The 22,247-nt window shown below is 34.8% G+C and overlaps 1 protein-coding gene across 7 annotated transcripts in view; it reads left to right on the top strand.

Moving 5' to 3' along the window:
- PAN3 (poly(A) specific ribonuclease subunit PAN3) overlaps nucleotides 1–22,247 on the top strand; it is a 79,871-nt gene that overhangs the window by 23,190 nt on the left and 34,434 nt on the right. For 6 of the 7 annotated variants that reach the window (XR_003541826.2, XM_039386869.1, XM_027727195.2 and 3 more), the window contains exons 4-7: nucleotides 1,296–1,366; nucleotides 3,435–3,497; nucleotides 12,103–12,264; nucleotides 19,848–19,998. Coding sequence is in view for 6 of the 7 variants with exons in the window: in XM_039386869.1 (XP_039242803.1) it covers nucleotides 1,296–1,366; nucleotides 3,435–3,497; nucleotides 12,103–12,264; nucleotides 19,848–19,998 (447 nt within the window). In the remaining variant the exon portion in view is untranslated. The remainder of the gene's footprint in view (nucleotides 1–1,295; nucleotides 1,367–3,434; nucleotides 3,498–12,102; nucleotides 12,265–19,847; nucleotides 19,999–22,247) is intronic. The other variant, XM_027727196.2, reaches the window with a different exon arrangement.

Below are 22,247 nucleotides of genomic sequence, written 5' to 3'. Positions count from 1 at the left end.
AGGGTACTGCTCCCTTATGGCAAGGGCATACATTTAAAATAAATTTCTTCTTTGAAAATTGCTGTGTAAATTATGTTCTAGAACTCCATTTGCATGTCCGACCCTGCAGCTAGTCTACTTACTAGATTTATAATTTTTTAAGCATGCTAGTAACTACTGTAAAATGAACTTGCTTGAAAGTCAAAATTTGTGGGAGTTTTCTTTTTATTCTTCCTAGTTTCTTTCCAGGAGCCTTTGAGATTAACTCTGCTTCTTTTGTCCCACTGGACAATTAGCTATTCAAGGCATTGGAGGTCTCCAGTTTTAAATGCAGTTAGTTTAATTGTGACAGGCCAAGTAGTGATGGTGATGCATGTGAAGGAGAGAAACCAGACTGACTTTTGGAAACCATTTTAAATTCTGATGTCTCTCAGATCCTTTCCCCACCTCCTCCCTGGCCCTGCCAAACAGTGCTTCACTTGTAGAATTACCCTTTTATGGAGTATTTATTATGGGTGAAGAAAGTGTTTCATGAAAACACCAATGTTTACAACTGGCAGTCATCTGCTAATTTGGCAGCTCTATCCATGCAGTTTGGAGTTTTGAGTTGCATGTTTTTGGTACTTCAGCTCTGGAAAGGATGCACAGGGACAAAGAAAAGCAATAAAAAGTTACTAACAGAATGTAGACTTTTACTACCATTGGTTCTGATTTAAATTTGTGCAGAATAATGATAAGACAAGCAAAATCCACATCACTATTTTTAAGACTATTAAACAGAAGGTTGCAAATTTCAGGTAACTGAAGATCATAGAATCATAGGATCCTTTAGGTTGGAAAAGACCTAAGATAGATCCAGCTGTTATCTCAGCACCGCCAAATCCACCACTTAACCATGTCCCTCAATGCTACATCTACACAATACCTCTGGGGATGGTGACTCCTGTACTTCCCTGGGCAGCCTGTTCCAGTGCTTGTTAACGCTATTTGGAGGAGCTTCTGCTGAATTAGAAACACTCTGTTATATTATCTACAGGATTAAAAATGACATGCACATGTAAGTAGCACTTACAGCAGGTTTTCTGATCAGATGAAGGCTTTGAAATGTTAGGTGGACTTTAAATAGTGTCAACAGCAATTTAACTCACTGAATTCTGCTAAGAAGCAGCATTTCAATTAACTTTGTCATAACTATTTTTATCTATACAGAAATAAGGTAAAAAGTATAAATTTTCTTTAAATAATAGCTATATATGTGTGTGTGTGTGTGTGTACATATATATATATAACATACTGGTTTTACATTCTTTTTATAGATCCACTGACTTCACCAAATTCATCCTTGTTTAATGACTTTGCTGCCCTCAGCGTGTCTCAAAGGAGGAAGGTAGGCAACAACTAAATCTTAAGTAGCATATTTGTCTGTCAGTTGACAGGGAAGAAGATCTGGAATAACTTGAAATGCTACCTGAAAGAAGGATGATTCTTCTAATGTTCTTAGATTTATTTTAATATGTCACTGCTGATATAAATAAGATCTTACCTACTTCATTTTTTGCTACATCAGATCAGACTACTGCTGCTATTAAGAAATATTCCAGGCGTTTGTAAACTGAGGTTTATAAGAATTCTTTGAATATGAAAATTACTACATAGCCCATTGAATTTGAAAACAAATAACTTTTATTCTACTAAAGGACAATGACCTCAAGCCTTCGTGGCAGCAAGTTCAAAATATGTTAAGAATCATTCTCCCATTTATGTGATAATAATTATAGCAGTTTGAAATGCATTTAGTTTAAAAGACATCCTGATATCATTGGAAAGCTAGAGTTTGGGGGTTTTCTCCTCCCACCTCTAGTCTGTATTGAGAAGTCTTTCCTTTGCTGAGGGCTAGACGTCATCTTCAAACACCTTTGGCCTGCAGCAGTGCAGATTGTGGTGCTTTCCAGTTATACACTTAGAAATGCAGTGGCTGGAATAAAAGACAAAAGTTTGATTACACCAGAGTTCCTTCTCATTTTTGTGAACTGTTGCTTATCAAAAAAAGACATTATCTTGTCCCAACCAGTTACTAAGTTTTGCTTTCACTGATGACCCTCATATTTTACTACTTATTAGCCGCATTATTTTGAACTTCCCTGTAGTAAATGAAAGCAAGCTACATCAGCATGCTCTGTATCATTCCTGCAGGCAAAGATTGAGCTTAAAGATAATTACTGTGGTTGACCCATCACACTGTTTCGTAGCATTTAAATGCTGTTGTAGAACATTAATTTTCTAATACTATGATGTATCCAAACTACATGGAATATCTGCATTGCTCTTTTCCTTAATGCCAGTATAGTGCACTGGAAGTTGGATGTAAACAACTGTGAATGTGTTGCTTATCCCCTTACTGAGGCTGGTAAGACCAAAACTAATCATATATTCCTTTTCAACACAATCTGCAGTAACTGATATATATACACACATATGTATGTACCTGTGTGTAAATTTGTGTTTGTGTATAAACCACCTGCACCAAAGAAAATGAACTATTATACAGAAGTACTGCAAGAGTGACCACTGCCTCTAAAAATCACTTCAAAGCTAATTAAACAGTACAAAATTAAAACAAACCAATTCATGTTTGAGTGTGGATAACTCAAAGCTCAGATACTAATTTAGAGTGTTTTCTGACTTGGTCCATTTTTTTCCCCCCAAGAAAAAGGAGCAATTAATTCACTTGCTGCTAAAATACTATCAAGAGTAAGATTTATCTGTGAAACTGATTACTAGTTAATATTTCAGACATAACTGGCATTAATTGAAAGAGGTTTGTGTTTTGCTTTGTGTGTTAATTTTTTGCTTATTATGACTGGTATTTTGTAATGTATGTTTGTATTAAAGGTTGTTAAATACTAGCAAAGGGGAGGTTTTCATATGCTACTACTTGAGCTATTTAAATCTAGGCATCCAGGCTCCCTCTATAGTCAGCAGAGAGAGATGAACAGCTTAAAGAAACATTCAGCTCACACTGAGGAAAATATTTTGGAAAAGACCAGATATCCCGACTGCTTTAAGTGGGTAAAAATTGATGGCTAAATTATGAGAAATTAATTACAGTTTTGTGACTGACTGACTTTTGCTGCCAGCCAATATGATGCAAGTAGTCACAGATGTAAGTTCTTCATATTTTTAGTATTTTTTTAGTACAGTGTTCAAATTGTATTAAGTGATTTCTATAAAAGCACTAAATGATGGAGTGCCAGGTATTTAAAAAATTGTATGATTCCCCCCACCTCATTAGAGCTTGAACAATGTGATTTATCAGGCAGTGCTTGATGCCTGTTGTATAAAGGGAGCCTTGGTGACTAGTTCAAATGTAGGTGTTAACAACATCTACTGTTTGAAAAAAACTTTCATTTTCTTGCTAAGAGCCCAAGTCTAAAGTTTTGTTTGTTCTGAACTAGCTGGCAAAACCAGCATTTCCTTCGTTTATCACTGACTTGGAGGACAGATATAATACAGTCTTGGTAAGTGAATAAAGAGCAATTGCTTTCCTTTACAAATTAGAATTGTGATATTTTAAATATTTTGAAGTATTAAGTTATTTGCAACTATGTAAAAATTGCATGCTTGTGTTGTGTAGAACTGTGAATAGTTTCTGTAAAAGCATATAATACATAGCTGTGTTAAGCAAATTTGATTGTCTCTGGATATTGCTGATCATGTTATACTGGCAGCCCTTTAACAATGGGCAAGCCATGTGGACAAATATTTGATATCAATAAAATATTAAAGATAAGACTTGATGATTGTAGTTCATCATAGAATATCCTTGCTTTTTAATTAGACAGCTTTTTTGAAATTAGTTACTGTGTCTGGGCTGTTTCATATGCTTTTGGCTGTTTTGATGTTTAAAGACATTCTACTTTCTGTTTAAAAAGTAAACATAGTCCTTGAATTTTTATGAATGTTTTTGAGGTAATTATCTCTGTTTAGAAATTATTAAACTGCATTTCAATTTTAGATTTCAGGAAAGCTAAGATTACTATTTAAAGACATTTTTATAGGATACTTAAAATGAAATCAAAGGAGCTAAGTATTTCTGTAGATGGAGCCTTGGTGGAGGTTCTGTCAACTGTAAAACCTTCTGGATTTACTGTCCGGTTGTTGTAACTCTTCATGCAGTAAGACAAGCAACCTTAAAGTGAATTTCCTATAAGAGATTTCCGGGTAAGTATTAATCTACAGTGCACAAATAGGATTTGTGAAGCATGGAACAAAAGCTAGACTTAGTAATAGACTAACACACTTTCCTAAAGAGTAACGATATCATGCTTACTTCATTTTTCTTCAAACACATGTTATGCTTGTTAAAAATAGGGTGATATTCTGAACTTGAACTTCTTGGGTGTTTTTCCTAAATTGACTTTAGCCATTATGTAGAAAAGTGTGCTCTGCTAAATCCAAAATGATCTGGGTGGAAAAATCTTTGCATTCACTTTGGTGGTTCTGGTAAACAGTTCTTAAAAACGTGTGACATAACTGATCAGAATCTGCTGCCAAGGATGTGACAGCTTAATACACTAAAAAGAAAATATATTATGAAACTTTTGTTTACATTTGTTCTGAGACTGTTGCCACCAATCCAGGCTAAAGGGTTCCCCTACTTATCACTGGTCAGCCTTACAGGATAGTGAAAAGCATTGCTTTTGCATTTTACTTTGTTTTTTCATACCTTCAATCCTCATGAAAACTGAACTCTTATGAAAAGTTTCTAACACTGACTTATTGCCATTTCATTTTTTAATTGTTCAGTCACATCTAGAGGAGGTCCATTAAGGTGAGAATGACTTCAGTTCACAGGCTGCAAGGGGTAAACCAAGTGCTGTAGTGAACAACTTTAAATACAATTTTAATGCTGCTTTTTTTGTATTTTGAAGAAATTTTCTTTTGTAGAACACTTTCCATTGGTTTTAGGTGAGTAGAAGCCAGGACAGAGTCTAAACTAGATCAGAATGGAAAGTATAGGAGAGATTAATTGAAGTTCACCCAGAACAGGGTGCTGCTGTTTAGTGCTATGGAGATCTACAGCAAGTGAGACTGGACAGCAGACTTATTTCTGCTGATCAAAGTGAATTAATTAAATGTACACAGAAAATTATTTGAAACAAAAGACTGCCTGTAAGCCTAGGCTCCATAAATGCAAGCTTTTTAATGAGTACAAAGAGAGTTTGCCCTCTCAAGTTAAAAGAAAACAATAATGCTGACTTCAGGTCCTGTGGAAACCAAATTCTTAGAACCTTAATGGTTGCTATTTTATTTTTGAGTGTCCTGCCTTCCATCTAGTTTTGTTACCTGTTGGGAAGCTGTATGTCTCTCCAGCTTCCTGTTTCCAGCTTTATTTTGACACCTCTGGTACCTGATCATTATATGGTTCAGTGGTGTTCATTGAAAAGCTGTATGTGCCATGTTTTGTCTTGCTGTACTTACCTTTAATGAAAGTGTGCCAAGACAGTTGTTTCATCTTTAATAACGTCCTGCATACCATCTCAGGAGCATGAATCCTGTTCTGATAAATTGAGGGGTCATTACCAACCATCACATCACTGTGTTGTAAATGACAGAATTATGGCTGCACAGATTTTATTGTACCTGGGCTAAATTTATATTTCAAATCTTAAATTTTCCTTCTGGGATTATCCACCCCTACTGCAATAATAAAACATTACAAATTATAAAGCATGCAAAAAAAGGTTGTTGCAGGAATGTAGAAAGACAGACTATATTTTTCTAGAAAAACTAATAAATGTTTGTAGGTAGTACCATGATGTAAAATGTGTTTTAGGGATATGATATAATCTAATCTGGTTTACGCTTTTCCTTGGAATAGTTAGTTGTTGGAATTGTTCCCTGGTTATGTGCTCTTGCTCTCTTTGTTATTACTATGTAGTTAAGTACATATTTTTCATTTTCAAGTGTGACATGAGAGAATATATTATTCAGATTTATTTATTTATGATTTAGTGATCATTGTAATGAATAAGAAATCAAATTATTAAAGGATTTCCTTTTAGAAATATGTAACATTTTTACAATGTTTACTGCCTCGTACTGCTGTGTATTTGAAGGCAGTTAACTACAGATGTAACTAATATGCAAGGTACTTTTGTTTATATTTACAAACTTTATTTGATTCTCTCTAGGCCAAGGTGTATGTAGTCTTTAAGAGTGATTTGCAGAAAAATAATTAAAATATTTTAAACTTGTGCACATATTTGTTGAAGTCACTATACAAATATTAAAGCAGCTAGAGAATATACCATTTTTGAGAAATCATATGGTGAGTAAAGAGTAAAAGTTGCACCAGTCTTTAGCCTGCTTACCTGTATTTTTGGTTCTTAACTGTGCATAATTTTTCCACTTTTTTTGTAAGTAATGTAAAAATTTCTGGCCTATTAACAAAGAGACCTTTAAACATGGAAAAAAAAAGCTGTCATTTGCTCCTTTAGCAATGGAGTTTTTGAAAGTGCATCTTGAGGTGGTGGTACTGTGACATCTTCACTACAGTTAGAACTATCTACTCTAATGGTGGTGGAAAACACCTGGTTTTCCACCAGTTTATTTCAGTTCAACAGGTGGTATTAATTTATTAGTAAAGAACTTCGTCAGCATTACTACATCTGTGCCAGACTTTAGCTCTTGTGATAGTTTGTACTTCATCCAACCTAGCTAGGCTGCAAAATTGGTGAGAAAAGATTTGACTTCGATATGTTAGTTTTCCTCCTTCTGAATTTAAGATTTGCATGCCTTCAGCATGTGAAATATACCTTTTTAGTATGTACTCCTGAAGAGGTTTCCTTAGCTGTAGTTTAAAATGTTGCATATTTGACTCTAAAATTTGTTTAAACCAAGAATGGTTTTTTTGCTGTGATCAGATATGTTACTCTGGAATAAAATCTATTTCCATGTTAAATGACAAATGTTAGGGTTTTTATGGATAGAAGGTGGCACATTTTAGTTTTCTTTGGGCAGAAGAATAATTTTTGTTTGTTTCTGTATGATACTTTTCAACTAGTGAAAGTTTTACCCCCAGCCAAAACCAGGTTTTCATGAACAATTTCAAAAAAGGGTTCCAGATGGAAGGGTGGCTAGTCTGTTAAATGCATGTAATCTCAATGTATAGTATTAGAAACTTCAAAATTATAAACATATAAGCATTGTAAGTGTTAGCATACTATTCTTTTCTTTATAAGGAAAAAAAACTTTTTTGCCCAACAGCAAACACCAGCCTACTACACAATTGTTTTTAATGTGCTGACCAGGCTCCTATTCCCTTTTTTTGTGGATCAAATGTAAAAAAATTGGTTCCAACCTTCAGAAGTTGAGATAGAGAAAACACAGATATTGTTTGCCTCTCTACCAGTGGGTAGTGTAATAAAAGAGAAGGAGGAGAGGGTGTTTTGCTTAGGAACAAACCCAATCCATGTGAAGGGGTTTTGTAGCTCTGTTGTCCACAAAACTTAAAAAGAACCAAGTCGACTTCTCTCTTTCATATTTCCAGCTTGCAAATCTGTTAGTATATTCCTGGTGACTATACCTAATCTTTAGGTGTAACATATTACTAAATCCAGTTATGGACCTGTATTAATGAGTAAGGTGCTTCTTAGCTGATTTGTGCCTGTGTAGGGATTCTGCCTGGACTGTTGCGCTTTTCCTCAATAACATATTGAAGTTCACATCTGTGGCTGGGTGTTTCAAGTACTTGTCTTACTCCAGCTAATAGGTTATGGCTGTTGGGTGAAAATATCGATAATGATACCAATGAATTTGATTTAGTTAGTTTTTAAGTTTTCAAGGCATAGTAAAACAGAAATTGGTTCTCTTTCAATGGATTAGAAGCCTAGCTTTTAAATTTTAACCTCTTTTTCTAATGATCTCTTTGCCATTAATTTTTCAAAAAATGAAGTCTTACAGAAGTCAGCATTGAAACTTAAGATTGTACATATTGTTAAATTTTGTTCTAAGTAGTACAAGGAAATTGAGTTTGTATAGCTGATCTTTTCTGTCTGACAATATAATATTTTTTGTTAATTTATTTTTTTCTGTTTGTATGTGCAAATACAATCAACTCACTGTACAACAGATGAGCCTTAGCTAAATGCTACTGTGACGCCTTTTAACTATGGTAGTTTAACATAAATCTGCTTTATTTAGCCTGTGATGGAGAAGGTTTAAGATAATTTCTGTTTACTTTGGTAGTAGATGCACACAGACAGCATTACCATAGCTCAGATTCTTGACAATACTTTAAAACTTAATAGCCTCCTCATGTATTTATATGCCAGACTTAATTGTGTATGTTTTGGTGTAGAATATGTCTTATAAATCAAAATTCAAAGCCTGCTAGAGGTAAGTGCATTTTAAGGAACAGAAATGTAATTTGGGACCAAAGTGATCCTGAAAAAAATCCAGTTGGAGATCTTCAGGGGAAGAAAACTTTGCAATTGTGTAGTTTGATTTATCAGCTTATCCAGACTTAAATACTACATGAAAATTATTAAACAGGGGGAGTCTTTACAGTTTGAATGTTTGTAAATATTTTCTTTTAAAATTTATTCCTCTAGGACAGCCTTATAATATCATACACCACCAGCAGGCAGTTTAATCTTGAATTAGAAAAAGGAAGTGTGGTGTTGCCAACGTCCATGAAACAGGAGGAGGAGGGGACAAAGACACTGTTAAACTTGCTAAACATGTTCCCAAAGTTCTTGTTGAATGAATGAAAAAAAAGTAATTAAGCTGACTTCATGAATACTTTCTAACGTGGGCTACTTAAGTTACTCATCAGTAGTAGTGTTCTCATGTGACCATACTACTTAGGAAAGGCCTTTTTGTGTTTGGAGTGGATTTCTCTTGTTTCAAGTTTAATGTTTTTCAGACTTTAGGGGTTTATCCTTCCTATTAAGTGTACCAACCGATAGGTTCCTATCATGAGTTGCTGGCAGCAGCTTGGTTCTGCAGGGCAAGGGTTATAATTACTAGCTATGATTGAACTATTGCTAGCAATTAAAGATAGTTAGCTGCTCCCTGCCTCTTGTAAACATTGTCAACCAGTAATTACTGCTGCTTCACACTTTTTTCCCTGGAGGATTTGAACTCTTCCAGTAACGCTTTGTAGTAATTTGGATTTTGTAGTTTCTCTGAGATTTTTCTGGTTGTAGTTTAGCCTTTTCCATTTAAAAGAATTGTGATGATTTTGATCTTTTACAGTTCAGTTCGGAACTTGTAACCATATTTGGAGTTACAGCCTAGTTTGAGAAATACTTGATAAAGGATTATGAAGTATGTAATTCTTCACCTTCTCTGCCTCAGAAAAAGTTCATTATGTTGAACTATGCCTTCATCTGAACAGGTTTTTTACCTCATAGAAGGACTTTAGGGAAGGCAAAAAGGCAGGTTTTTTTGTAAGCATCTAAGAGAAATTGCCCCCGTGCATAAAGTTGAGTTTCTTAGTCCAGATTGTCATGTCTCTGTGTTTTAGGTAGATATATTTATGAGTTTAGATATATAAGTTCTTAAGCACTGTTGTGTGTTGCTTTATTTGCTGTTCTGTGCAGACATCAGGGATGTAGCAGAGTTGATGCACTTATTCAAGCTGCTCAGTCTGTTTGCTTTCTGTTCTGTTGAATCTTTCCTCTTGGTAGATACTGTGTTTTCTGATATCTTTTAAACTCAGATTGCTTTTCTAAGTCATGCCATTTTGCTCATTGAATGCTCAAAGAATAACTTTGGTCCAAATAGACTAAAATTTATTTCCAAATGTTAATATTGTTTATTCCATTTTCTAATGTCTGTCTAAACAATGAAATACTGACCTGGTAATCCCCTAGTGAAGTTTTACAGTAGATAATGAAAGTAAAATTTTACTTTAGTCCCACCCACTTTTAGTTTCATTTTTTTTATACCAGTAGGCCAAGAACTACTGGTATATGAGCTCATATTGTCTCTGTGTGGCTTTAAGGTTTAGAACTCGCAATTGTTTGCCCCTCACCCTCAGTATGGTCCTTCATAAAGCCTAAGATACAGTTTCATCCTGTTGCCTGGAATCTGAATATCATTGGAACCAAAATAGCTGCCTTCCACCTTGGCTCAGTTCCTCTTTTGTTTTGGTTCTCCTTTTCAAAATATTTATAGACAAACTGTTATTATGGAGGATTAAAAGAACTCTTTATGAATGGAAATGTGTTTGGACACTGGGTTCCAATCTGGTAGTCTGAGGCTGACTGTACCACTGCTCTTGGTAGAACATGGAGAGAGATGGGAAAGCTTCCAGGAAAACTGTTACTCTTCATTATGTTATTTCCAATAGTCAGCCTAAGAGAAATACATGCTGCGTTAAAATCCTACCCTAAAGTCCAACCTGACTTGTATATGTAGCTTCTCAGACCTTACAGCTTTTCAGTTTAGGATATTAGTAGTCTTTCTGATTTACTGAGATAAATTGCCCAATTGTTTAGAGTTTCTCCAGATAAACAACCAATATTTAGATTTACTGTGATCAGGTTTGCATTTGAACTACAGGAGGACTTTGTGCTACTCATCACACACTTTACCAGATTTCTAACTGGTATGGCAAAATTTAGTCTTATTTATTGTTATTAAGATTGGTTAAGTCCTCCATGGAATTTATTGCCTTTAGTAGTTCATAATCGTTGATGGTATCCTTGGGGGTTTTTTGTTGTTTTGTTTGTGGAGGTTATTTTTGGGGGGAGGGAGGGTTTGTTTGTTTGCCTGAGTTTTTTTAGGCAAATGAGCTACTATTGACTCTACTCAGTTTTAATTCTTTCCAAAGCTTTCAGCCTAAAAGGCTTCAGGAAAGCAGAGGAGGAAATCTGTTTAGGTTTTGGTTTTGCAGCCATTTTATGGCCATTTTGTCCTGTGTTTTACAAATAGTTTGTATGTGAGTGGGGAATCTTCTGCAATTAGATTCTTTCCTTGTTTCTTGAGGAATAATTTTTAAAATGTGTATGAAGGTACACCTTGCTAAGATTTCTAAGGTGCCAGGTGAAGTAGATATCTGACTAAAGGTAAGTTAAGCTTTGATTGCTTAGAGTTGTCTATATCCAGATGATGATAGTTGCACTTTCACATAAAAAATACCTGAGTAAAACCCACAGCAGAAGAAAACCAGACCAGCCCCTGAAATTTGGTCCAGTTGTTGATACAGTTGATACAAAAGGTCCTGGTGTAAATATGCATAGATGCTGAAATATTTCTTTTGGTGCTATTTACTGTCTAGGTAGCTACACATAGGTTTGAAAGCATAGAGAAATCTGGAAAACTTCTTTTGAAAACTTTACCTGTTTGAAAGTATTTAACATATTTTTTTTTATGGTGTGCCTTTTAAATTTAATGTTGATATAAATAATTTTATTTGTAGAGATAATTGCCAATGTAATAGAAGTGTCACTGTTATTGAGGTGCAAATAACTTCTGCATGTTCACTTCCTCAAATGTTTTACTCTCTCAATTTTAAGACTGCATTTATCATGGTAATTCTTGTCTGTTTTCACTTAAGACAGTAAGTGAAATTATTATTTCAAATATTAAGCTGAGCAGAAATGTTTTTCTCAGAGTTCTGTTGCAATTGACTACTCAGTTCTATCTGATTTTTTTAAAACCAATCTTCAGGAGTCATGGCAAATTTGAACTTAAAATTTGTTTGATAGGAATTTCAAGGGAAGTGTTCATTATTATGATGTGATTGAAGGTATCTCTTTCAAAAATACGGATTTTTTCCTTTTTTTAAACAATTCCTCATTTATGCAGAATTCCCCAATTTGTATGCATATTTCAATGGCTGACTTGTGATGGATGGTTTTGCTTACAAATAATTAGTAGTCCCTGAAGTTTATTTTCATATTGTTTTGGGGTTTTTTGGGTGTTTTTAAGTATTGTGTATTATACTCGAATAGTCAGGATTGAAAGGAAACAGTCTCAGATAAATTTTACTTGCAAATTGTTTCCTATTCCACCAATCCAAAAATCATATCACAATGTAATACCTATTTTAGTGTAGCTTTAGATGAGGGTTGTTAGGAGTGGCCTGGTTTCTCTCCTTCTTTTTCATAGCCCAGGAAGTATCGACTGGGAATGCTGGATGAGAGGATAGTTCCGGTGGGATCAAAAGCAAGAAAATCAAAGAACCCTATTGGCTGTCTGGCTGACAGGTGTAAAACAGGAGTACCCATCAATATGGTTTGGTGGAACAGAGTCACAGAAAACAATTTACAGGTAAAATTATTTTTTACTAGTCACTTTTTCAGTATTTTGGATGCTTTATTTTAAATTTTGGAAAATGTTAGAAGCAGTTACTCCACGTTTGAGTAGAGTTCAAATCAAATATTTATTTCACAAAGTAGGCATAGTAGCCCTCCAGGAGAGTGACTTGGAGATGTTTTATTATCTTCACCCATTGCTGAGCTATTTACTTTATTTGATTTTGCAATAATCTGAGGAAAAGGAGCAACAGTAATCATGAAATGTATTCTAAAGGCAAACAAACACAACCTTTTATTTTAATGCTCATGTGAGGAAGGTTTCTACTAGTAAAATTAGTGATCTTTGTTAAAATGATTGACACTTAATGAAAATAGATGCTCTCAGTACAGAATTCGAAGATGTAATCACCATGATCAGGAAGTGTAAATTTTTAGTTTTTATGTTGGGATAGTTTATACTTCCCAACTTGTTTGAGAAATATATTAAACTTCATTTAACTTTATTCCTGAATCATCTTCCGCTCTGTAAGAGGGGAGTGGTACAACTGCATTTGAATATCTCTTTACAGAATTAGCAGGTAGTCATTGGAGTAATAATGAAGGATAATTCTAGTCTAGGATGAATATGCTTCATGTCCCTTAAAATGGAGTTTAGATGAAAACTACTACAGTGGTGGCAATTGCACCACTGCTGCTAATACTGTTTCTACTTGTGTAGTTCTTTTGATTTCTCAGGGATTGTTAGTCTTCCTGTGAGGTTTTTTTTTGTTTTTGATGTTTTCTAAGTGAAGGAAATGGATAAATTGACAACAGATTATGCCTAGAGTTTGTGGCACCTTAAGATTTTCTTTCGGTTCACTGAATTTCTGCCATGTAAGGGCCAACATGAAACTCTTACAAGAGCCTTTCCATACCTATACTAGTTTTGCATTGCTTGATGTTTGGACATCTCTGTGTTACTGAAGTGGGGAGTCATGGACAGTGTGATGTAGGTGAACTGATGCTACATTGTTTAGGGAAATTTGGACTTTCAGTCTGTCTTGGCCCTTTTGCTGCTGGGGAAGCAGCACAGTAACTGATGGAGAAAAGAAAGGGAACATTGGTAGAAGAACCAGGTAAGGTTTTGGGAGAGTAGTGGGAGCCTTTGAAGCAGTACTGTTCTGAAGGGATAGAAGAGTGACAAACCAAACTTATCATGTGCATCTAATAGTAAATGTAAACCATAACTAATAGACAGTTGTTCTGAGAAGACAGAAGCAGAAATTTGATCTCTGTTTTTCAAGTGGACGTTATAGGGCAAGAACAGCCCCATTTGTACTCCTGTCCTCCATTGTTTTCTCTGCTGTACAGTGGCACAGCAAATGCTGTTGTTAATCTGCTCCACTTAGAGTAGGAGCAAAAAATGCTTCTGGAGGCTGGAGAGTCAGTAGCTCAAAACTTGAAGCTTCTTGCCAGGAGCAGTTGTCTTCTCAGTACCTGTGCACTCTGAAGTAGTGTTCAAAGTGTGGCAAAGAGAAGGAAGCTCAAGGTCTCCTAGCATTCTGAGGTTTAGCAGCATTTGGGATTACTTGAGATTGGCTGCAGAACGTGTAGCTTTTGAAGGGTGCAATTCCAGATTCGTTTATTTGCCGGAATCCCAGCTACCTAACTTAAACTGTGCAGTTAAGATTTTGTATTGTGATGCAGTTGCATAGCTTCCCATAGAGATGTGGACTTGAGAAAAGCATGTATATGCACATATGGTGGAAATTCAAACAGAAGGATGTTCAGCTGTAATAAATAGAATTGAAGGAACAGGAGGGATTGCAGAGAATCTGTGGAGTCTGGCAAGACTGAAGCATGAAAGGTACTAAAACTTGCATTGGTCTAGCAAATGGTAGTTCTCCTTAAAATAGTAGAAATAGGTCCATTTTAGTTATACAGATTAGTTCTTAAGCAATAACTGATTCTATCAATAACTGATTCCTTGTTTCTTGAGCAAAAAAATAATCATAGAAATGAATTTTTCAAATATATCGCATCAGGAATATAAACTTTTAAGACTTTAAGGGTCTTTGCAGTACTGTGAAAGATTTTTGTTAAAGAAATGTGAAATATTCCAAATCTGTAAAAGTTGACTTTTTAGTGAGATCTACTTGTCAATTGTAACAAAACTTTGCTAATAGTTTTATTTGTCTGAGCCTGTGTTCTGGTTTATAAACAAATAAGTCTTTAGCCAACAAATTTTACCCACTTTTAATGAAATTGACTCTAACTCTTCTGCAAGAGCAGTAGAGCAATACAACTAATAATGTTGCCAAATTGAAATTTATTAGAGCCTATTGTATGAATGATGTGATGACTTGTCACGGTAATTACAGTAAAGGTAGCATGTTGAACAAATTCAATAGTGGGAGAGAGAGATTTACTTTGAAGCCCTTGGTGACCTCCAGTGCCTGCTGGGTTGCTCTGACATCACAAAATGTGTCCTTTTCCTGATCTCATAGTTAATGAGTAATCTTGGAAATGGAGGGATTGCAATGATGCTCTGTGAAGTGAAGCTTTTCATACAGAACATCTGCCCATTAAAAAACAACAACAAAGAAACCCCAAAACCTGACAAAAAAAATAGCAACACATAAAAACCAGGGAAGACTTTTCCATGGTTTTGTATTCCTAAGAGATATTATGAAAACTATGCCAAAAATAGACCGGTAAAGCACTGCCCTGCTTTATAACATGGGTGTAGTTTAGTGATGATTTTCTGTAACCATTACACAATTATGTAATTTGGGATGTCAGAACAGATCAGTATGAATTTAGAGGTGAAGGAGAACATAAAAGAACAAAAAGGCTTGTATCCAGTTTCTAGCGTGGTAAGTACATGAGATTGGCCTACTTTTTGCATTAGGTAGCTTGCTTGGGGCTTCAGTTGGATGTGGGACCAGAACTGAAATTGCTAGGGTTGCTGTGCTGCTGTACAGCTCTGTGCTGTGTTGTGAAATGCTGAAGGGGAAATGAGAGAGGGAGAAGGGTGGTTTTCAGTATTCCTGTGGGATCCTCGAATGACTTTCCAAAGGCTCTGTGACTTGTGCGTCCCTGTGTTACAGGATAATTCTGTACTTAGTGGCGTTTTGAGGATTCATTTATGCATCAATGCAGCACTGGGGCCTTAGAAGTTTATTGCTGAGAAGACAATATGTAAAGACAAATTATGTGTATTGAAACTGATAGCTGATGAAACAGGAATTTTGATTTTATGTCTGACTTACAGAAATCTATTGATATGTGCAACTCTTCAACATACAGTCATGCTGCATGCTGCTGTGTAGTCCTCCCAGTGATGGTCTTCATCTTGGATCCTTGGCTTGCTCTTTGCTTTCATCTGCACCTTCTTTTAAAGAGCCCTGAATTTTTTTTTTCTTGTGATAGTCACAAAATATTTTGTTTCTTCCCCTCCACACTGTATTCTAATTTTATTTTCTTTTATACCTGTAAAAGCATAAAAACCACTAGACAAACTCTTGTGCTGGATGGTGGCACAAGTGAGTTAATAAATAGTCCTCCCCTGCTTTTTTACTTCTTTTGTAGATCCATCCTTACTAATTGCATCATGATTAAATTCAGCCTTCATTGGGACTGTATTTATATGTGTTTATAAGTTGTTTGTGCTCTGATGTACAGAAGTGTAGAATTTGGTTTTGTATGTGAAACCAGATGGAGTCAGTTTTGTGGTCTGTCTTTGGAAGTTTGTTTGCCAAACTGACTGAAGAGGTTCTGCTCTTTGAGAGACTAGAGATACAAAGAATCTGAAAATAGGATATTTTGGTGAACTTTCTTCATGGAATTGTTCTGGTGAGAATGCACGATGTAGGTATTAATTCAAATAATAACTAGAGAAGTTGTTTTGCTGCTTTAGTTCAGCAACATTTATATGAATATACTGGAAGAAGGGGGATGAGATTTAAATTGACAAGGCTGAGAGGAAAAAGGAATGATAGCAATTTTAGCAAAGGTGTCAAAAGTCACTTTAGGTGGTTTTCTAGAAAAACACAGTGTAACTGATGCAGCTATACTTGTTTCTGTTTAATGCCCTTTGTTGAAAACATGTTTATTAATGTTTAGAAGTTTTGTATGTGCCTTTCTACAGGATGTTTGCATTTGAAACTGAAAATATAGACTTAGTGTAGGCAGTGCTAGCAGGCATTGTTTATTGTTTGGGGTTTAGAAAGTACGTTCGCTGGTTTTCAACATCATAGTATATAGATTATTTTAATTCTTATAAAAAATATTATTCTTTTATTCAACTTTATTTTGGGAAGTTTGATAAGATTATAATGGAAAAGCTGTAAGAATACCTGGTAGGATTCTAAAGCATAGTTCCTATTTAAACAGGTTTTCAAGCTTACCATTGATCCAAATGTAAAACTAACACTGGAATTTACACTTTATATTATGAGTTGGATATTTTTTGAGACCAACAACATAATATTTTGAATCATTGGCCGTTAAGAATGTGGCTTCCTAATTCTGGCGTATTTGCATGGTGATAGTTGCAGAATAAGTTATCTACAAAGACTGAAAAATAAATAAAAGATTAAATATTACAGAACTAATAGTAATATTACACTCTCTCACTTAATTCAGTCATTTATTCTGGCCTAATTATTTTAATTATTTTGTTGGAAGAAAAGTGTATGCAGAAAATGGAGCCTTTTACGTCAGATAAAAACTTCCATGCTTTTGAAAACGTTTTAAGAACTGCAGCTTCACACAGATGTAAGGAATTTAAACATGGCTTGGAGCTTAAGCTTCAAATTATCTGACAGTATTTGCTAGTTTTGACCACACATTACTGAAATTTGTTGTAATTCTTTGATTAGTTTATTCTAGCTGGTGACTGTGGAGCCTTGGTATTTTTCTGTATTAACAACTTGAAGGAGGAAGGATCTTTTAAAATTGTAACCAAAATTTAAATCACTTTTTTACCAATGGGGAAAGTCTTGGATTACGTCTTCATGTTTGTAGCATCACAGAGACGTAAAACAGGCTTTCATAGTAAAGGGTCTATCTTTGCAAATCAGAGCTGTTTTCTCATATACAATGTTTTTGTCAAAGTTATGTAACAGTAATTTAATCTTAGCAGGCTTTGATTCTGATACTGAATTGTGACATCAAAAAATGGAACTTGAGCCATTGCTGTTTGTAATTCTACATCATAAACCAGGTCAACTGTAGCAGATTCCTGGGTTTGACTCCTTTCACTTGGATAAACTAAAATACCTACTAGTTAAAGTAGAGCTCTTTCTTTAAAGTGAAGCTACATTTTAAAATTTTGATGTTTATAAATAACTTTTAGAGATGAAAACTGTCAGTAACTAAATAACTTCCAGGTCCAAAACTGGTCTGTGAAAACTTGTAGATTGCATTTAGAAATAAGAAGCATCACTGTGCTGTAGGAGTTGTTTATAGGTGAAAGTAGCAAGAGTTTAGCCGGAATGGTATGGATGGGATTTTGGGAACTCTCTCAGTTGCTGTAGAAAATGCTGATGTTATCTTCCAGAAGGTGTGTTTCTTTGCACTTGCATGCTTCAAAACTAATGCCATGTCCTTCTCTTGTCACCTAGTTCACACAATATTTAGGTGTAGTAGAGGTGTGCACATGTCATGGCTGGTTTTAGCAGTGGGAAAATGTGGATCTTGTAGTTCTTTGAAATTACGTGCTTTTAGCAAGATGTTACAAATTCTTTTGCATGCTCTCACAGTTGCTTGATTTCTGAGCTCTATCATTATTTGGACAAATTCTACTCAACTCTTTACCACCTCTGTCATTTTCTCCAGTTTCGGTGCAGTTTTGGCTGAAGGGTTACATGCCAGATTTTATCTAGAGGAACACCATTCTCTTAGGTATTCTTGTACCTAAATTCACATAAGTCCAGGATATTACCTTTTGAGTTTAAACGTGTCAGTTATGTGTTTTCGGTTTGTATAATGCAGCTTACAATTTGTTTTGCTGTATTACTGTACATCTTAGCAAGTTTTCCAAAACTGTGATTAAGGAGTTTTAAAATTCTTATGAGCTTTTTACCCATATAAATGTGTTATACCCCACCAGTCTGCATATTTGGTTCCTTGAATATTCAGAAACATATACATGTAAGATGACAAAGAACGTTGTAAAGATGACATCATAAGGTGGTTACTGGTTAAAATTTACTGTTGTTAAAGGTAGAATATTCATACTATTTCCTTTTTAACCTGTGCATCCTCTTTAATTTTACAACTTTTAGAATCTTCTTTTTCAGTGCTTTGAAATACATTAGTAATATGATATGTGGTAGAAATATTCAAATAAAGGTCTTAAAAACAAATTAAGAGAAAAGAAGACTTTTCAAATACTTTTCTTCCCTAAGTTGGTATTCACACTTCTTTTCTAATTTGCACTAACTTACTTTCTATGATACCACTTTACTTAAGTTGGTAAAAATTGATGTTGGTAGTTTAAGTAACAGCTGACATACTTGGTCATTTTAAAACTGCCTAAACCTGAAGTGGTCCAATATAATTTTCTTTAAAGAAACATCATGGGTTATCTTAATAGTATCCCTTGTTTATTGCGATTGTCTATTTTTATGCTGGCTTATTTTATCTCATTTGTTTAGACACTTGTGAGAGGTACTCTGAAGATTACTTAAGAAACTGAAATCTGTCATTTAATAATCAAGCTTTTCAGAGTGTTCATGTAATAATTGGTTTTATTTCTTGGCTTAATTTGTTTTTTCTTTCGCTAATGTAATTTGTAATCGGCTGTCCAATAATAAGCCTTTTGAGCTCAAATTGGGATTTTCTTTTTCTAACCCTCCCTACCCCAAAGCAAACAAAAAGCTCACCTCAAAATGAACACCACCACACCAAAATATGAAACCGACTGTACAGATTTTAATAGAATTTAGAAACTGATTATATGCTATATTTTCTTTACTAACAAATACTGGATGTTTGACCATCATTCTACTTCTATTTTTTTTTTCTGTGGTACCTAATTAAACCTCATTATTAAACATGCTACATAAATGAAGTAGGTAATTAAAACAGAAATTCACAAAAACCCTGAACTTAGAGGTCTATTTGAAATGGAGGCAGGGATGGCTTCTTTAGTAGGAATCATTTTTGCTTCTTTAATTTGAAATAGCTAGTGAGTTTGACATGAAATCTGAAATAGCTAGTGAATTTGAGATGAAATCTCTCAAGTCATGGAGGAACAATCTGTGCAGCTGTGGCAAAGCTTTCTCAGTGTCAAGTCTCTAACTTTGTACTGTAATGCTTATGGAAAGCCTTTTGCAAAGTGTTTGTATGAACTCATATACCAGCTGTTCATATGGAAAGCCTTGCTTATACTACTTCAGGCATGAGCTAAAAGCACATTTCAATTTGTTCATGCTAAACAGCTTCCAGTATTCTTGGTTCTTGTCAACAAGCTGTATGTACCTTAAAAACATCCCCTGCACTCAGTAGGCTTGCCTAGGAAGTTTTTTCTGCCAAGTAGGCACTGTTCATCCCTTCTCATTTAAAAAAAAAATTTAATTTATGTTGGTTTTTTTAATTTTTTTTTAACAGACACCAAATCCTTCTGCAAGTGAGTTTATTCCTAAAGGAGGATCAACCTCTAGGCTGAGTAATGTATCCCAGTCAAGTATGTCTGCCTTCTCTCAAGCCTTGTTCTCTCACCCCTCTATGGGAAGTCCTGCTACTGCTGGGCTAGCACCAGGTAAGTTGAGAGTAATGATTTGTAGTACAGTGGCTTCTTTTGTCTAACACAACCCGATCAGATTTATCGAGTATAAATGTAGCCACCTCCTCCTTTAGCTCTTAAATTTAAGACAGTCTTCAAAAAGTAGAGGAACTCTGGGTTTATCTTCCAGTAGCATGGAAATCACATTGCAGGCTGTGAAATCTGCTCAGCCACAGCAGCACTGAAATTAACAGCCTAATTTACTCTGCTCTTTTTGGGAAGAAGGGGTACTGAGTTACACATACTGTGTTCTGTGTGGTCCTTGCCAGAGCAGTACCTGAAGATGATTTAAACTACTTTAGTCTACAATGAATATGTTCTCAGATTACCATACACTGATCTGCTCTTTTGATTTGTTTCTAGACTATGTAATCTAGAATTAATTATTTTCAATATTAATTGAAATTGAATTATTACTTCAATATTAATTGGATTATTAATTCAATATTAATATTAAGTATATATGAGAACTTAAAAATCTGGATTAAAAACGAAGTTGAAGGCAAGTTTATTCTAAAATAGCTTGCCTTGTGAAATAGTGTTAATTTTTATTGTATCTGTCACATGTAATCTCACTTTTAAGGACATTTTACGTTCATTTCCCAAATTTAAAACTCTTACTGAAATGTGTTTCATACAGTTGTATAATTGAGTGGCAGATTTTTATTTTTTTTTACATTTCAAAAGTTCAAGCCCTTCATGCATCTTTTAGTCCTCTCATCTTAAAAAGTTAATTCTACTACTTTTACTTGAATAAAATTAAATAGTTTTACTGTACAGCCATCAGCAGATCTGAATATTACACATTGCAGATTCTTTAGTGAGTTTCTGTATGTAGTCAAACCTTTGGCAGTCTCTGGTGACTGACAAGAAGCGTTAGGTAGCTGCCAAAAGGCAGAAGGACAAATGTTGTAAATTATTTTTTAAACCAGTGTTGGCAATAAGCATTTGTTAAACTGAACTTAAGTCTTCCTGATGCCAGGGAATCAATCTCAGTGTCCACATGAAAGAAGCCAGCCCTTAGCTTGCATGTAAGAACTGTCAGAACAGGCTAGGAAAGTGATTGATGCTTCTACTGACCAAATGAACGTGTTGTGGTACTGTGTCTGATTGATACTATATTGTGCTGTACCGTCTTATTGGAAAACTGTTGTGTTTATATGCCTCTCAGCCTTGTCACCTGGATTGAAAAGTGTATAAAGGATTAAATAGAATACAGTAAAATGATCTACTTTTGGAAAGTGTCCAGTGGGGTCTCAGAGGGATCCTTCACAGTCCAATTTCTTTACTATCTGTAAGTAATACTTGAAAGGATAAGTAACACTGAAAGAAGTTCACCAACAATTTGAGCTCCTAGAAATATAGATACCAATGCTGCATACTTTCTAGCCTCAAATACTATTGTTTGTTTATGGACAAGAGGGATGGGGGAGTATTCGTAAGAGCTAACTTCAGGCAAAGTTGGCTTGTTTCCCTGCTCTTCCTGTATAATTAAAAACCAAATGTAGTTCAGAGTAGGGATCTGGGTTGGGTGCTCTGAATTTCTTTACAAGCTTTTTTTCTCTCACTGAGTGCAGAGTTCTCTGAACCTAAATGTCCAATGTAAATACTACTCATAGACATTTATTTTTATTTAAATGTCAACATTAAAGTTGTCAACAGTATACATCCACAAAAACTTCTGTTACCTCAAGGTCAGTTAGGAGGTGCTCTTTCTAAAAGATTAGGCTCTTAAATAAGAAAGCAGTACTTATGTGTGGGGAAATGTCACCACTTAGATCATGCTGGATAACAGAATAAAAATCAAATTTAAATATATTCTGAAATTGTGATGAAAAAATTTTGTTGAGATCTGTTAGCTTTCAATAAGTGAAAACAAATTCAAATGAAACCCATATAAAGAGTTTATAAGAACTTTCCTTTGAATAAAGATGTCTCCTTCCAGTTAAGGGGTTCATACTTTCCAGTAGAATAATTTTGAGGGATTAAGTGTTTGCATGAGATTAAGGTTGTTTATAGTAGTTTACATGGTACTGGAGGAAATTAAGATTTCATAAGAAATACGGAAATGTAGTAAGAATAATTTTAGTTCTGTAGTTTTATTCACCCATAACAAAGTCGGTAATTTATGAGAACAGTCCTTTGATTTCTCTCTTGATGATGGAAAAATGTAAGCTCTTTCACATATCTAATTTCTGAGATTTCCCTAAAAGTAGGTGGAAATC

Source organism: Pipra filicauda, unplaced genomic scaffold (genome assembly GCF_003945595.2).
Source record: "Pipra filicauda isolate LSUMZ 115617 unplaced genomic scaffold, ASM394559v2 scaffold50_size3627746_pilon, whole genome shotgun sequence".
NCBI lineage: Eukaryota > Metazoa > Chordata > Aves > Passeriformes > Pipridae > Pipra > Pipra filicauda.
The sequence above is the reverse complement of the archived record's forward strand: the minus strand, read 5'-3'. Positions and strand labels throughout refer to the sequence as shown.